The sequence below is a fragment of the Lepidochelys olivacea genome, assembly GCF_965140295.1.
Source record: "Lepidochelys olivacea isolate rLepOli2 genome assembly, chromosome: 1".
Classification (NCBI taxonomy): Eukaryota; Metazoa; Chordata; order Testudines; family Cheloniidae; genus Lepidochelys; species Lepidochelys olivacea.
The window spans coordinates 265,982,597-265,999,557 of NC_140411.1; the positions used below are offsets into that span (position 1 = coordinate 265,982,597).

The 16,961-nt window shown below is 47.9% G+C and overlaps 1 protein-coding gene across 1 annotated transcript in view; it reads left to right on the forward strand.

Moving 5' to 3' along the window:
• The window catches only part of AGBL3 (AGBL carboxypeptidase 3), a 68,784-nt gene that overhangs the window by 37,984 nt on the left and 13,839 nt on the right, over nucleotides 1–16,961 (forward strand). Inside the window, exons 13-14 of the mRNA XM_084637676.1 lie at nucleotides 13,728–13,826; nucleotides 15,612–15,680. Coding sequence (XP_084493802.1) covers nucleotides 13,728–13,826; nucleotides 15,612–15,680 — 168 coding nt within the window. The remainder of the gene's footprint in view (nucleotides 1–13,727; nucleotides 13,827–15,611; nucleotides 15,681–16,961) is intronic.

Below are 16,961 nucleotides of genomic sequence, written 5' to 3' on the forward strand. Positions count from 1 at the left end.
GAGAGTACACTTATAAATTTTGTAGATGATACCAAGCTGGGAGGGGTTGCAAGTGCTTTGGAGGACAGAATGAGAATTCAAAATGATCTTGACAGACGAGAAATGGTCTGAAATAAATAGCATGAAATTCAGTAAGGACACTGACATGTTCAGTAAGGACACTAACATGCAAGTTACTACACTTAGGAAGGAATAATCAATCGTGCATTACAAAATGGGAAATAACTGCCTATGAAGGAGTACTTCAGAAGGATCTGGGGTTTTTCTTCCAGTGCTTGCTTATGTCCAATCCTGTGTAGGTGTGTGCTTACCCCAAGCACTGCAGCCGGAAAGTTTTCCCTCAGTGGTATCCATTGGGTTGCCTCTAGTGCCCACTTGAGTCACGCCCTTATAGCGCCGATATATAGATCCCCGCCGCCTCTTCAGTTCCTTCTTACTACCCGTGACAGGCACTGGAACTTCTGCTCGTTCTTGCATTTTTCCTGCAAGTACCTTCCCTCATTGAACTTGTTTTGTAGAATGTAAATAGTTACCTTTTTAAAGTTGAGTTTTAGTTAGTTAATTAACTAGTTAGTAGTATAGTCAGTAGCAAAGCCTGCTTAGTGGGGCTAGTCCTTCCCCGGCACCAGGATATGCCTCAGTCCCCGGACTTCAAACCATGGGCGTTGTGCCATAAACTGATGCCGGTTAGTGACCCACACGTTAGCTGCCTTAAGTGCCTGGGGCAGGCCCATGTGCAGTAGTCCAAGTCATGTGGACTTGACACTGAGCACTTTGACTTCTGTGAGAAATGCCCTGGCGTCTCTGAGGGAAGCACAGCGCCATTCCGCCTCCCTGGCACCGAGGAAGGACTCCGCACCTACTGCCCAGGGCTCCCGGCACTGACATGCATCCCTGGCGCCGAAGAAGTCAACTACAGGACGGGACTCTTGGCACCGCTCTCCATCACCGGTGCTGACAAAGAAGCAGAGAAACACTGACTGGGGCGTTCTCCAGCTCCAAGGTCTATGGGCCATAGAGATGTCAATAGAGTGCGACCTATGCTGGGCCATTTGGAGACGCCAGCAGGGCATGCAGTACCATTGACTCCAGCCCCGGGAAGGGCACTGTTGATCCGGTACCATTGGGCTCTCCCAGGATTCACTAGCCCTGATACTACCATCTTCACCGGAGACGTTTGAGGCAGCGAGGGACTGACTATCCCTCCCGGTGCCGCCCTCCCCAGCCATTCGAGAACTGACAGTGGTAGCAATGGAAACGAGGACCAATGTGACACCGAGGCAGGTACTGTCAAAGGGCAAGTCAGACATGTTGGCACAGCACCAATCTCCTCTCTTCCAGCACCATTCTCCAACACCGGTTGGCAGTGTTCCGTCTAATTTTTCCCACCCATGTTCGGAATTAATTTTGTTGTATACACCAATATGGAGGTGATGTGTGACACATCACCTCCTTATTGGTGCACACAACAAAATTCATGTGGTGCGGGTAGGGCTGAGGGATTTGAAATGTGGAAGGGGGCTCAGGGCTGGGGCAGAGGGTTGGGGTGCAGGGGTGTGAGGGCTCTGGCTGGGGGTGTGGGCTCTAGGGTAGGGCCAGGGATGAGGGGCTCAGGGCTGGGGGAGAGGGTTGGAGTGCAGGGCTGTGAGGGCTCCAGCTTGGGGTGCGGGGGTTGGGTTGAGGGGTTTGGGGTGCAGGCTGCTCCAGGGCTACGGTGGGGAGAGAGGACTCCCCCCAGATCTCTCTCCCTGCAGCAGCACCTGGGCTGGGGGGAAGAGGCGCCTCTCCCCGCCATGGCTGCTGCGGGGCTGGGGCTGCAGCATAGGTACCCCTTCCCCAGTCCCAGCAGGTCTGGGCTGGGTCTGGGCCGCGCCGCCTGGGCCACACCATGCCTAGGGCCAGGCTGGGCCACTTCGGCTGCACTTGGGTCCAGGCTGGGCCGCACCACCCCGGCTACAGCAGGTCTGGGCCGCAGCAGAATTGGGGCTGGCAGAGCAGCGCCCCGGCCATGGCAGGTTGGAAGCCTGCACACCGCTAAATAGGCTGTTGCGCAACCACACTGTTTACAGAAAATTTAGCCAGTTGGTACCACTCTGCCCTGGTCCCCAGGAAGTGACTCCTCAGTCTCTAATTCTGAAGTGGAGTCCTATGCCTCACGCAGGAGCGGACACCACTCCAATGGCAATACTCTATGGCTAACATGACCCAGGGCATGCTGCCGACGGCCTGGCCACCAGCACAATGGCAAATGCCACTGCAGTGGCCATTCTGGAATCCCTGGGCTTTCCATCCACTTCAGGGCCCCCAATCCAGAAGGTCCTATTCCGTTGTATCGGAGTCAAGAGCTCCCCCACCATTCCCTTCAGAACAGGGATTGATCCCCCATGCTGAGCTTGGTACCAACCTGCAGGACCCACCCCCACGGGACCCATTCAGGGCAGAGGGAGAAGAACACAGACCTGTGCCTGTACAGGCTTCTTCTTCCTCCTCTCCTGAATAGGCAGTGGCAGGAACAACTGTCGTGCCCTCCCAGGACAATTACAGGGTGCACCAGGAGCGCCTGAGGAGGGTAGCCCAGAACCTGGGTATCCAGATGGAGGAGATTTCCGAATCCTCCCATGCCCTAGTGCAGTGTTTCCCAAACTTGGGACGCCGCTTGTTCAGGGAAAGCCCCTGGCGCACCGGGCCGGTTTGTTTACCTGCTGCGTCCGCAGGTTCGGCTGATCGCAGCTCACTGCGAACCGCGGCCATTGGGAGCCGTGATCAGCCGAACCTGCGGACACGGGAGGTAAACAAACCAGCCCGGCCTGCCAGGGGATTTCCCTGAACAAGCGGTGTCCCAAGTTTGGGAAACACTGCTCTAGTGGATATTTTAGCAGCCTCAAGGCCATCGACGATGGCCATGCCATTGAATGATGATGCCATTCTGGAGCCTATAAAGCTCTATGACAGACTCCTGCATCCCTCCAACCTACTGCAACGAGGATGGAGAAGACTTTGTCCCTCCCAAAAGGTATGAATTTTTGTATACATGTCCCCCAGTGGGCTCGCTGGTTGTTTCAGCAGCAAACGAAAGGAAGAGGCAGGGTCAACAACGACTGACTCCCAAGACTAAAGATGTAAAAAAAACTCAACCTTTTTGGCAGAAAGGTCTACTCAACAGGGAATCTCCAGCTCAGGATCGCTAAACATCAAGCATTCCTGGGCTGGTATGATTTCAACTCCTGGAGTGCAATAGCGAAATTCAGGGAGCTTTTGCCACCGGAGTCCAAGGGTGAGTTCTTGGCCCTAGTTGAGAAGGAGAAATCAATGGCTAAGGCATCCCTCCAGCAGACTCTGCAGCCCGTTCCGTGGCTTCAGCAGTGACCATGAGGTGAAGCTCGTGGTTTCAGTCTTTGAGGTTGTCCTATGAAGTTCAGCAGACAATTCAGAACCTTCCATTTGAAGGCAAATAGCTTTTCTTGGAGCAGACAGACTCGAAGCTGCATAGCTTAAAGGACTCTGGAGCCAACCTTAAATCCCTGGGGCTGCATACACCAGCCCCCGCCAGGAAGCATTACAAGCCCCAAGGCCCAACCAATGGCTTGCTTCTGTTCACCACAGCAGAGACAGGGTACAGCAGGAGAAGGAACAGAGAATACTAGAGGAGGCCTCTGTCCCAAACCTCGTCTGCCCCAGTGCCTGCCCCCCCGCCACGCCCAAGACACTCGGCAAGGTCTAAGCAGGCCTTTTGATTGGATGCTCGGGGATGACTTACCAGGATGTGGTATGGATTCAATTTCTCTGGAGTTTGTGGTCTGGTTATCCCACCTCTATCGGGTGTGGGCCCTCATTACCTCAGATCGCTGGGTACTATGCATGATAGCTCAATTCACTTGTTCCCCTTTTTCCCACCCTCCCTCCCCATCTCTTTTCAGGGACCCTTCTCATGAGAAACTTCTAGCCCAGAAGGTGCAGTCGCTCCTAAGGGCAGGAGCAGTGAAAGAGGTTCTGCCAGAATTAAGAGGCCAGGGGTTCTGCTCCCATTACTTCCTAATCCCAAAAGCCAACGGCAACCTCACACTGATCTTGGATCTCCAAAACCTCAACAGATTCATGAAGAAACTAAAGTTTCGCATAGCCTCCTTGGCCAGCATTATCCCTTCTCTGGATCCAGGGGACTGGTTTGTTGCTCTCCACTTGAAGGACGAGTATTTCCGTATTGCTATCTTTTGGGGACATAGAAGGTTCCTACGGTTCATTGAAAACCACAGGGACTACCAATTTACAGTACTCCCATTTGGCCTGCCAGCAGCTCCTCTTGTATTCACGAAGTGCATGGCAGTCACAACCTTTCTCAAGAGACAAGGAGTTCAGGTCTACTCCTACCTAGACGACTGGCTGATCAGAGGTCGATCCAAGGCCCAGGTGGAGGCAAATGTAAAGTTAATACAGTAAACTTTCCAGGACCTGGGGCTGTTGATAAACATGCAGAAATCCATCCTTTCCCTGATTCAAAGGATAGAATTAATCAGGGCTGTCCTTGACTTGACCTAGGCCAGAGCCTTTCTCCCAGAAAACCAGTTCAGAGCTCTAGGGGCACTCATAGAGAGCCTGAGGAGTCACCCCATCACCACAGCAAGAAACTGCTCAAAGCTTTTGGGGCATATGGCATCATGCCTCTCCAATCTTGGCCAGCATCAGTATACATACCAGGTCGACACCGTCTGGACAAGGTGATCTCACTTCCCCCCATTGGTTGAGTTCAGGATCCTGACGCAGGTAAGAAAGGTAAGCAGCAGGATACGGACTTTGGACTTCAGGAAAGCAGACTTCGACTTCCTCAGGGAACAGATGGCCAGGATCCCCTGGGGGACTAACTTGAAGGGGAAAGGAGTCCAGGAGAGCTGGCTGTATTTCAAGGAATCCCCGTTGAGGTTACAGGGACAAACCATCCCAATGAGTCGAAAGAATAGTAAATATGGCAGGCGACCAGCTTGGCTTAATGGTGAAATCCTAGCGGATCTTAAACATAAAAAAGAAGCTTACAAGAAGTGGAAGGTTGGACATATGACCAGGGAAGAGTATAAAAATATTGCTCGGGCATGTAGGAATGATATCAGGAGGGCCAAATCGCACCTGGAGCTGCAGCTAGCCAGAGATGTCAAGAGTAACAAGAAGGGTTTCTTCAGGTATGTTGGCAACAAGAAGAAAGCCAAGGAATGTGTGGGCCCCTTACTGAATGAGGGAGGCAACCTAGTGACAGAGGATGTGGAAAAAGCTAATGTACTCAATGCTTTTTTTGCCTCTGTTTTCACTAACAAGGTCAGCTCCCAGACTGCTGCGCTGGGCATCACAAAATGGGGAAGAGATGGCCAGCCCTCTGTGGAGATAGAGGTGGTTAGGGACTATTTAGAAAAGCTGGACGTGCACAAGTCCATGGGGCCGGACGAGTTGCATCCGAGAGTGCTGAAGGAATTGGCGGCTGTGATTGCAGAGCCATTGGCCATTATCTTTGAAAACTCGTGGCGAACCGGGGAAGTCCCGGATGACTGGAAAAAGGCTAATGTAGTGCCAATCTTTAAAAAAGGGAAGAAGGAGGATCCTGGGAACTACAGGCCAGTCAGCCTCACCTCAGTCCCTGGAAAAATCATGGAGCAGGTCCTCAAAGAATCAATCCTGAAGCACTTGCATGAGAGGAAAGTGATCAGGAACAGCCAGCATGGATTCACCAAGGGAAGGTCATGCCTGACTAATCTAATTGCCTTTTATGATGAGATTACTGGTTCTGTGGATGAAGGGAAAGCAGTGGATGTATTGTTTCTTGACTTCAGCAAAGCTTTTGACACGGTCTCCCACAGTATTCTTGTCAGCAAGTTAAGGAAGTATGGGCTGGATGAATGCACTATAAGGTGGGTAGAAAGCTGGCTAGATTGACGGGCTCAACGGGTAGTGATCAATGGCTCCATGTCTAGTTGGCAGCCGGTATCAAGTGGAGTACCCCAAGGGTCGGTCCTGGGGCCAGTTTTGTTCAATATCTTCATAAATGATCTGGAGGATGGTGTGGATTGCACTCTCAGCAAATTTGCGGATGATACTAAACTGAGAGGAGTGGTAGATACGCTGGAGGGGAGGGATAGGATACAGAAGGACCTAGACAAATTGGAGGATTGGGCCAAAAGAAATCTGATGAGGTTCAATAAGGATAAGTGCAGGGTCCTGCACTTAGGACGGAAGAACCCAATGCACCGCTACAGACTAGGGACCGAATGGCTAGGCAGCAGTTCTGCGGAAAAGGACCTAGGGGTGACAGTGGACGAGAAGCTGGATATGAGTCAGCAGTGTGCCCTTGTTGCCAAGAAGGCCAATGGCATTTTGGGATGTATAAGTAGGGGCATAGCGAGCAGATCGAGGGACGTGATCGTTCCCCTCTATTCAACATTGGTGAGGCTTCATCTGGAGTACTGTGTCCAGTTTTGGGCCCCACACTTCAAGAAGGATGTGGAGAAATTGGAGAGAGTCCAGCGAAGGGCAACAAAAATGATTAGGGGACTGGAACGCATGAGTTATGAGGAGAGGCTGAGGGATCTGGGATTGTTTAGCCTGCAGAAGAGAAGAATGAGGGGGGATTTGATAGCTGCTTTCAACTACCTGAAAGGGGGTTCCAAAGAGGATGGCTCTAGACTGTTCTCAATGGTAGCAGATGACAGAACGAGGAGTAATGGTCTCAAGTTGCAGTGGGGGAGGTTTAGATTGGATATTAGGAAAAACTTTTTCACTAAGAGGGTGGTGAAACACTGGAATGCGTTACCTAGGGAGGTGGTAGAATCTCCTTCCTTAGAGGTTTTTAAGGTCAGGCTTGACAAAGCCCTAGCTGGGATGATTTAACTGGGAATTGGTCCTGCTTCGAGCAGGGGATTGGACTAGATGACCTTCTGGGGTCCCTTCCAACCCTGATATTCTATGATTCTATGATTCTATGATCAGTGATTTCCACCCTGCTTTGGTGGCTGGACACAGGAACAATATGCTCAGGAGTCCCATTCTTGAGATCCCAACCATCAATGTCTTTCATGACAGATGTATCAGGGGACCCTCAGAACTCAAGGCCTCTGGGCCCCAGAGGAGCTCTCTTTACACATCAATGTGAGGAAACTGAAGGTGGTACGCCTAGCATGCCAGGTGTTCCAACCCCACCTGGAGGGCAACTGCATGTCAGTCCTCACAGACAACACAATAGCAATGTTTTACATAAACAAGCAGGGTAGAGCGCGCTCCTTTCCCCTGTGCCAGGAGACACTTCACCTGTGGGAATTCTGTATAGCCCATTCGATCCACCTTGAAGCCTCCTATCTCCTAGGGTCACAGAATGAGTTAGCAGATCACCTCAAGAAAACCTTTTCCAGCCATCACAAGTGGTCCATTTACTGCCCAGACATGAACACTGTTTTCCAGAGGTGGGGAACTCCCCAGGTAGACCTGTTCATGATTAAGTACAACAGAAAGTGTCTTCAGTTCTGCTCCTTCCTAGGCCACAGGTCAGGGTGACTCACAGACTCCTTTCTCCTCCCTAGGATAGACCGACCCTTCTATGCATTCCCTCTCATCCCTCTCATACACAGGGTGCTGCTGAAGGTCACAGGGACAGGACACATCTTACCTTTATAGCCCCAGCCTGGCTGTGTCAGCAGTGGTTCATCACCCTCCTAGATCTCTCGGTGGACACACTAATCAGCCTGCCCCTGTTTCCGGACTTGATCTCTCAGAATCACAGCCTTCTACATCAAGGCATGGCATGGAAGCTCCATGGCTGAACCCAGCAGAACTGGCTTGATCCATGCCAATTCACGAGGTGCTTTTAGGGAGCAGAAAGCCATCTACTAGAGCCACTTACCTGACAAAATGGAAGAAATTCTCTATTTGGTCAGCACAAAAGGGTGTTTCACCTACCAAGTCATCACTGCCCTTCATTTTAGAGTACATACTCCATTTAAAGCAGCAAGGCCTAACTGTGTCATCCATAAGGGTCGATCTAGCTGCAATCTGAGCCTTTCACCCATGGGTGAACGACTGGCCAGTCTTCTCAAACTCAGTCTGTGGCCAGTTCCTTAAGGGGCTGGAATGGCTGTACCCCCAGGTATACCAGCCAGCAGCACCCTGGGACCTCAATTTTGTGCTGGCAAGGCTAACAGGACCCCCGTTCAAACCACTGACAACATGCTGTCTGCTCTACCTCTCTTGGAAGGTGGCCTTCCTAATCATCATTACTTCTGCCAGAAGAGTCTCAGAAATCCGAGCTCTTACCTCTGAGCCACCGTACACGATCTTCTTCAAGGACAAGGTACAGCTGCAGCCACACCTATCCTTCCTGCCAAAGGTGGTCTTATAATTCTATAGTAACTAGGATAGCTCTCTGCCAGTCTTCTGTCCTAAGTCACTGTCATAACCATACAGCTATGGGTAGCTTAGAATTCCTCCTTACCTGTAAGGGGTTTAGAAGCTCAAATAACCTGCTTGGCACCTGACCAAAAGGACCAATGGGGAAAGATAATACTTTCAAATCTTGAGGGGGGAAGGTTTTGTTTGGGGTGTTCTCTTGGGAAGCGGAGAAGCATCAGGTCAGAAAACTCCTCCTATAAACCATCCTAAAAGTCTCTCTTATTACAAAAATTGTAAGTAAAAGCCAGGCAGGGCGTGTTAGATTATCTTTTGTTTTGCCTGTGAATTTTTCCTTTGCTGGAGGGAGGTTTATTCCTGTTTTTTGTAACTTTGAAACTTAAGCCTGGAGGAAGTTCTGCTGTGTTTTTGAATCTTTTGTTACCCGGTAAAGTTATTTTCCATCCTGATTTTACAGAGGTGATTTTTACCTTTTTTTAAAATAAAATTTTTCTTTTAAGAACCTGACTGATTTCTCTATTGTCCTAAGACCCAGGGGTTTGGGTCTGTGATCCCTTTGTAACCGATTGGTTAGGATATTATTCTCAAGCCTCCCCAGGAAATGGGAGTTTAAGAACTTGGCGGGGGAGGGGGGGCAGGAGGATATTTTGGGGGAATAGGAACTCCAAGTGGTCCTTTCCCTGATTCTTTGTTAAATCACTTGGTGGTGGCAGCGTACCCTCCAAGGACAAAGAATTTGTGCCTTGGGGAAGTTTTAACCTAAGCTGGTAGAAATAAGCATAGGGGGTCTTTCATGCTGGTCCCCACGTCTGTAACCTAGAGTTCAGAGTGGGGAGGGAACCCTGACTATAGTAACTAGGGTAGCTTTCTGCCAGTCTTCTATCCTAAGCCACACACTAACAGGGAGGAACAGAGACTCCACTCATTGGATGTTAGGCAAGCGCTAGCCTTTTATATAGAAAGGACTGAACCCTTTCGGAAGTCCACCCATCTGTTCATAGCCATTGCGGACAGAATGAAAGGCCGTCCAGTCTCGGCCCAGAGAATCTCATCATGGATCACTTACTGTATCCACACATGCTACAACCTAGTGAAGGTCCTAGATCCTCCATTGACAGTCCATTCTATAAGAGCTCAAGCATTGGTGGCAGTGTTTGTGGCAGAAGTTCCAATTCAGGACATCTGTAGAGCAGCAACATGGTCATCAGTCCACATTTTCACATCACAGTACACCATCACCCAGCAAGCTAGAGACGACGTGAATTTCAGCCAAGCAGTTTTACAGTCAGCGTGCCAATGAACTCTGAACCTTCCACCTGCACAGCTGTTTGGGAGTCACCTACATTGGAATGAACATGAGCAAGCACTCGAAGAAGAAAAAACGGTTACTAATTTTCCATAACTGTTGTTCTTTGAGATGTGTTCCTCACGTCCATTACAACCCCGTCTCCTGCCTTCCCTTCTGTCGTAGTTAGCCCACAAAAAGGAACTGAACGGGTGGCAGGGCCCTATATACTGGTGCTATGAAAGCGCGACTCAAGGGGACACCAGAGCCAACTCGACAGATACCATTGAGGGAAAACTTTCTGGTGGCAGTGCTCGGGGCGAGCACACACCTACATTGGAATGGACCTGAGCAACACATCTTGAAGAACAACAGTTATGGAAGGTTAGTAACAATTTTTTTATAGTGGATCACAAACTAAATGTGAATCAACAGTGTAATACTGTTGCAAAAAAAAGCTAACATCATTCTGGGATGTATTAGTGGGAACATTGTAAGAAAGACGTGAGAAGTAATTCTTCCACTCACTCTATTCAACACAGATAAGGCCTCAACTGGAGTACTGTGCCCAGTTCTGGGCACTACACTTTGGGAAATATGTGGACAGACAGGATAAAATCCAGAGAAGAGCAACAAAAATGATTAAAGATGTAGAAAACATGATCACAAGGAAAGATTGGAAAAAATTGGGTTTGTTTAGTCTGGAGAAGAGAAGACTAAGTGTGGATGTGATAATAGTCTTCAAGTACACAAAAGGTTGTTATAAAGAGGAAGGTAATAAATTGTTCAGCTTAACCACTGAGGACAGCACAAGAAACAATGGGCTTAAATTGCAGAAAGGAAGATTTATGTGAGACATTAGGAAAAGCTTCCTAACTGTAAGGATAGTTAAGCACTGAAACAAATTACCTCAAGAGGCTGTGGAATCTGTGTCATTGTCTCAGAACAGGTTAGACAAACACCTGTCAGGGATGGTCTTGATAGTACTTAGTTCTGCCTCAGTGCAGGGGACTGGACTAAATGACCTATCAAGGTTCCTTCCAGTCCTACATTTCTATGATTCTATGACACCAGCATTCAGCATGAGAATTCATGGTGCCTACATATGAGCTGATGAGTCAGTCATCATTCCCTAATGCTAAGTGCTCGTGTCTCAGATGATGCACTCCCTTCCAGAACACATGCACCAGTCATGACTCTAGCACTAAGTGATGTTAACACAGTTCTGTTCCTACCCTCAATAGTAGCTATTCTGGGGGGCAGCATTTGCTATTATAGTGCCAGTTCAGCAAAGCACTTTGCATTGAAGGCGATGGGACTTAAGTGCATATTTAACTGAATTGATTTGCTGAGTAGAGATGGATTTAAGTGCATACCTAACCATTCTTTTGAATCAGGGTTTATGCCCTTGGCATGAAGGATTAGTGTTCAGTACTTCAGATGTTCAATCCCCTCCTACTGGGCAAAATTGTTTTTTACCTTTAAGTCTTTTGTGTGGGAGTTATTTTTTTATTAGTAATTTTCAGCTAACACTAATAGTTTCCATTTATTGTAGCTTTCTGTTTTAACATAATACAAACAATAAAAGGAAAGCTATAAAACAGAAATCTATATACCAAAAGTGGCCTGCCCCTAAAATCCTTTAAAAACAAATACACACAGGCTTTCTGGATGACTGGGCTGATTGATTCTATGATTTCATTTGGATTATTCTAACTTTTGGGTTGTTTTGATGATGTTTGGTTAAAACTAAAGCTTCTCCACCCCTCTTTGCTCCATTTCTAAAGAAACCAAGCAATGTATGCTGTGTACTATAAATTACACCACTATTGCTGTGTAATACCATGACTATTTTAACTCTGATTTAATCAGATTTATTTCTTATCAGAGATTAATCCACCTCTTCTTTTATGTGGGAATTTATTTGGCATTTCTGTCTTTTGTACCCTGCAGGCCTCCTCAAAAAATTACCATCTTTAACCTTAGTCTAAGAGTTATCCACTTACGAATTATAAATCCAGATGTCCAAATATTTAGGTCAAAATTTTCCAGTTGTGGGTGTGAAGAGTTAATATTTACCTGTTAAAACCAGCTGAATAAAAATTTAAAACAGATTCGAGACCAGAGGTTCTTAACCTTTACTGCAGCCTACACCCGTTTAGTTCTCAAAATATGTTTTCGCACCCCTTATCAAAAATCAAAATATGTACTCGCATCCCTTATCAAAAATCATTGAAGTAGGTCAGTTCTTTAAAATTAGATATATTTTTGTTTGTATATTACAGTAATCATTAAAAAATGTATAATGTTAATAAATACATAGGTTTGATGAAACAAAGTAGTTGTACTTACGTGCCTGTGCTTAATTTGTGTTTTCGATGATTTACCTTCTAAAAAAATCTGGCAAGTCTCACGCCCCCAGAAAGGACATCTCGCACCCCAGGGGATGCATGCACCCCAGGTTAAGAACCACTGTTCTAGACTTACCAGCAAATACTGATTTATACAAAAATAAACTGGATTTTTCCTGACACTTTCAAACTCTTCATTCCCTCTGCTCCACCTCCAACCATCAGGTGAGCATTGTGCATGTTTATCCTAACGAGTGACACAAGACTGGTGGGCTGTGCGGAGTAGCCAGCTGAAAGCAGTGTGAAAAATCTTCCCCCAAACCTGAGCTTTTTTACCAAAAATCCCTCCCCTGAATTAAAAAAAACAAAACAGTAAAGCTCAAACTCGGTCATATGATCCCATGATAGCAAAGTACAAAGATGTATCTTTATATATTCCTCTCCTTGAGTCGACCCAGAAAAGACCATGGTTCTAGTCAAGGAGGGCTGACTTTGATTCCATCAGCACTACTCCTGTGCTGACTATAAAAGCCACTCACTATTTTTGTGGTCCTGTTGTAACCTGAGTTAACTGATTCAAGTGATTTGGCAGTTAGATAACACCTTTACAGGTGTCAATATAGACCAGGGGTGGGCAAACTATGGCCTGCGGGCCAGATCCGGGCCGTCAGGGCTTTGGATACAGCCTGCAGGATTGCCACCTCTGTGGTGCCGTGGGGCTAAGGCAGGGTCCCTGCCTGCCCTGGTCCCCCACCGCTCCCGGAAACGGCCAGCACCATGTCCCTGCGGCCCCTGGAGGTGCAGGGGAAAGAAGGTTCTGCGCACTGCCCTTGCCTGCAGGCACCGCCCCCCCGCAGCTCCCATTGGCTGGGAACGAGGAACTTGGGAGCTTTGGGGGTGGTACCCCCAGGCCAGGGCAGAGTGCAGAGCCCTCTGCTCCCCCTCCCCCAGGGGCCACAGGGACGTGGTGCCGGCCACTTCTGGGAGTGGCACGGGTCCAGGGCAGGCAGGGAGCCCTCCTTAGCCCCGCTGCCCACCGCTGCCACCCTGGAGCCGCTTCAGGTAAGCGGCACCGGGCAGGAGCCCGCACCCCGAACCCCTCCTGCAACCCTCCTGCCCTGAGCCCTCTAACTCCCTGCTTGAGCCCCCCTGTCGCACCACTCCTGCACCCCAACCCCCTGCCACACCTTGCACCCCACCTGTACCCCAACCTCCTGCCATAAACCCCCAACCCCCTGCCATGAACCCCCTCCCACATGCTGCACCCCCTCATGCACCGCAACCCCCTGCCCTGAGCCCCATTGTACACACCACACTCCCTCCCACAGCCCAACCCCCTGCCCCAGACCTACATTCATGGCCTTGCATGCAATTTCCCCACCCAGATGTGGCCTGCAGGCCAAAAAGTTTGCCCACCCCTGATATAGATGCTCCACAAAAGTTCGTTCTAGAACACACACATTTGTGGTTTACCTGAGGCCTCAGGATGCAAAGCACTACACTATGGCCTTGGTTTTCCAAATGTCATGGGGGGCACTAAATCATTTTGGATAACTGATTTCTGGCAATAGAGGGAATTTTCAATGAAAATAATAGAAGTTGGGGGGACATGACTCTGTTTTTATCCAGACTCCAGTTACCCAAGACAGTGGAACTTCATAGAAATGTAAGGTGCTACTGTTTCTCATCCATATAAATTCTGGTTTGTTTGCTAGGTAAAATCCAAGAAGAAGTGCATGAAAACGAAGAAAGAGAGGAATTCCTATCTAGTAACACTGGAAAAGAACCATACAAACTATACTCAAGAGCAAGTGGTAGGGCATGATTATTTCAGGGGTTATATACGTGCTAGACAGTGAATTGTAATAGCATTTCTCCATCCAACAGAATTAGGAGGATCACTAGAACCTTACAGTTTTGCATTAATGACTGCATTGTGAATTACTACACTTTGCAAATTAGCCAGTAAGCAATCAAACAATAAAAAAGTAAAGATGGTGCAATACAGATCCTGCAGGATACAGAGTATCACCTGTGAAAGACTAAAGTCAATGGGTGTTGAGGATGCTCAGCACTTCACAGAATCAGGCCTTTATTTGGTGAATTTCAGTTCTAATTACTTCCAACCTCACCTCACATTCTTCTAACATATGTACTGTAGTATATAGTGTAAAAACAATTAAATCTTATTCATATGAACTTTCACCATGCCATTTGCTAGTCAATTTTTGCTGAGATGTGGAAAGAGACTAAAAATTTCTTGTGCACATTGTACATTGTGTGGATTATCGTTTCTACTGTATGTAGGATAGTAGCAAGAAACAGTAAACTGTTATGTAAGCTGCTACTTGGGGAAGATTAATAACTTTTGCCAAATCTGTTCAAAAGCATAGTAAATCATCATTTCTGGGAAAAAAATTACTACAATTTGAGCACTTGCTGTCTGATGCAGTATGTTGTGCAATACTAATTTAAGTAACAAGATCAGTGATCTTATCAACATCCCCTCTTGTGGCCTTCAAGAAATGGCCACAGAATTTTGTATAATTTGTTAGAGCTGTCAGAAAAGGGTTAGGACTTGAATTGCCACAGATATCCTGGGTCACTATTTAAGTACATTGTCCAACTCCCCTGGGGGGAAGTTTGCATGCAGCCCTCACCCACACTTTGCCTGACCAAGTCTAGAAAACTAAAATAGCTCACAAATTTTAAAGAAAAAATAGTAATAAGTTAACTGCTTTCTCCATGATATGCCTTTTTGAGTTGTATGTATACTCTAGTGTTGAGGGTTTTATTAATGGTTTAGATCAGAGAGGTCCCCAATCTGTGGGGCACTCTCCCGTAGAGGGGCACAGAGGAACATTCAGGCGGATACGGCTGGGGCCTAGGCCAGCCCCACAGGGAGCGGGGAGGGAGTGCCACCCAGCTCCACTCCTGGCCCACGCCCCAGCTGCCAGCCCCACACCCGGGGCTCCAGCTACCAGCCATGGCTGCTGGCCCTGGGCCCTGGCTGCTGACCTCAGCCCCTGGCCTTGGCTCTGTCCCCGTCCCCAGCTATGACCCCAGTCTTGGCCTCCTTACTCCTGCCTGTGTCCTCTCCTCCCAGAGCTGTGGCCCTGCTCCCGACCCTGGCTCCAGAGGGGTGGGGACACGGACAGGGGTAAGGGGGGTGCGAGATAAAAAGTTTGGGGAACACTGGTTTAAGTAGATTGATAAAAAGATGCCTCACAAGCTGGGTTGTGCTCTGTACTACGTATACATAGCTTCCTCTACAGGAACCCGTATATTAATTTTATGAAATTACAAAAGAGTGGCAACCGTGCCACCAAGACTACCTTGCACCCTCGATCCCAGGAGTTACAAGACAGGTATGCAGAGATGAGGAAGAGTGGGGCCTGCTACCAGTTCGAGGTATGTTTGTGTCCAGGATTCATAACTGGTTTGTGACTAGAACGGTAAGAGGAAAGCACTGATCTTCAGCGGTTTGCCCACACCTCATGTTTTTAGCATTGGAACCCTAGTATTCTGTACCACCCTTTTCGTGAGCTGGAATATTTTTCCTTATGTGTTAAGATGGTTATTTATTGTTTTCCATTTAGAGAAAAGCCAAACCATCGGAAGAGAATTTTCACAGCATCACTAAGAACAGAGGAAATGGAAGCAAAAATGTGAGGGCTTTTCAATACTCTAAACTATGGAGGTGCCTTCTTTCAGCTTAGGAAGTTGTTCTTTATCTGACCAGAAACTAACATATGGGCAGCTTAATTCAGAAGGAGTGAGTTTGGACACACTGTTGTGATAAAACAACAATACTTAATCGGAAAAAGATCACTTCTCTTTACAGTAAAATGTATCTATTTTAGGTCACAGGTTTCCAGCTAAAGGAAGGTACCCACATCCAAGAATCTGAGAGAGGCCAAAGATGCTAAAGTTCAGTCTCCACTAGCATGTTATTTGATAGCCTTGCCCTTTCTGTAGGGACATGCACTGGGGCAGAGGATTTGACCAGATCCCCTCTGACCTCAGAAGCCACCTACTACTCTCCCTCCACTTCTGTAAAAACTTTCTCTCCATGATTTCCTTCCCTTTATGGGGATTTCTGTCAGTCCTTTAAAATGTTACATTCTTCTGGCATTTCTCCATCAATCATAGAATCATAAAATAACAGAGTTGGAAGGGACCTCTGGATGCCATCTAGTCCAACCCCCTGCCCAGAGCAGGACCAATCCCAACTAAATCATCCCAGCCAGGGCTTTGTCAAGCCTGACCTTAAAAACTTCTAAGGAAGGGGATTCCACCACCTCCCTAGGTAACGCATTCCAGTGTTTCACCACCCTCCTAATGAAAAGGTTTTTCCTAATATCCAACCTAAACCTCCCCCACTGCAACTTGAGACCATTACTCCTTGTCCTGTCATCTGCTATCACTGAGAATAGTCTAGATAAATCCTGTTTGGATCCACCTTTCAGGTAGTTAAAAGCACTTATTAAATCCCCCCTCATTCTTCTCTTCCATAGACTAAACAATCCCAGTTCCCTCAGCCTCTCCTCATAACTCATGTGTTCCAGTCCCCTAATCATTTTTGTTGCCCTTCGCTGGACTCTCTCCAATTTCTCCACATCCTTCTTGTAGTGTGGGGCCCAAAACTGGACACAGTACTCCAGATGAAGCCTCACCAATGTCGAATAGAGGGGAATGATCACGTCCCTCGATCTGCTGGCAATGCCCCTACTTATACACCCCAAAATGCCATTGGCCTTCTTGGCAACAATGGCACACTGTTGACTCATATCCAGCTTCTCGTCCACTGTCACCCCTAGGTCCTTCTCTGCAGAACTGCTGCCTAGCCATTCGGTCCCTAGTCTGTAGCGGTGCATTGGATTTTTCCGTCCTAAGTGCAGGACTCTGCACTTGTCCTATTAAACACTTTGGGGCCTGTAAAGAGGAGG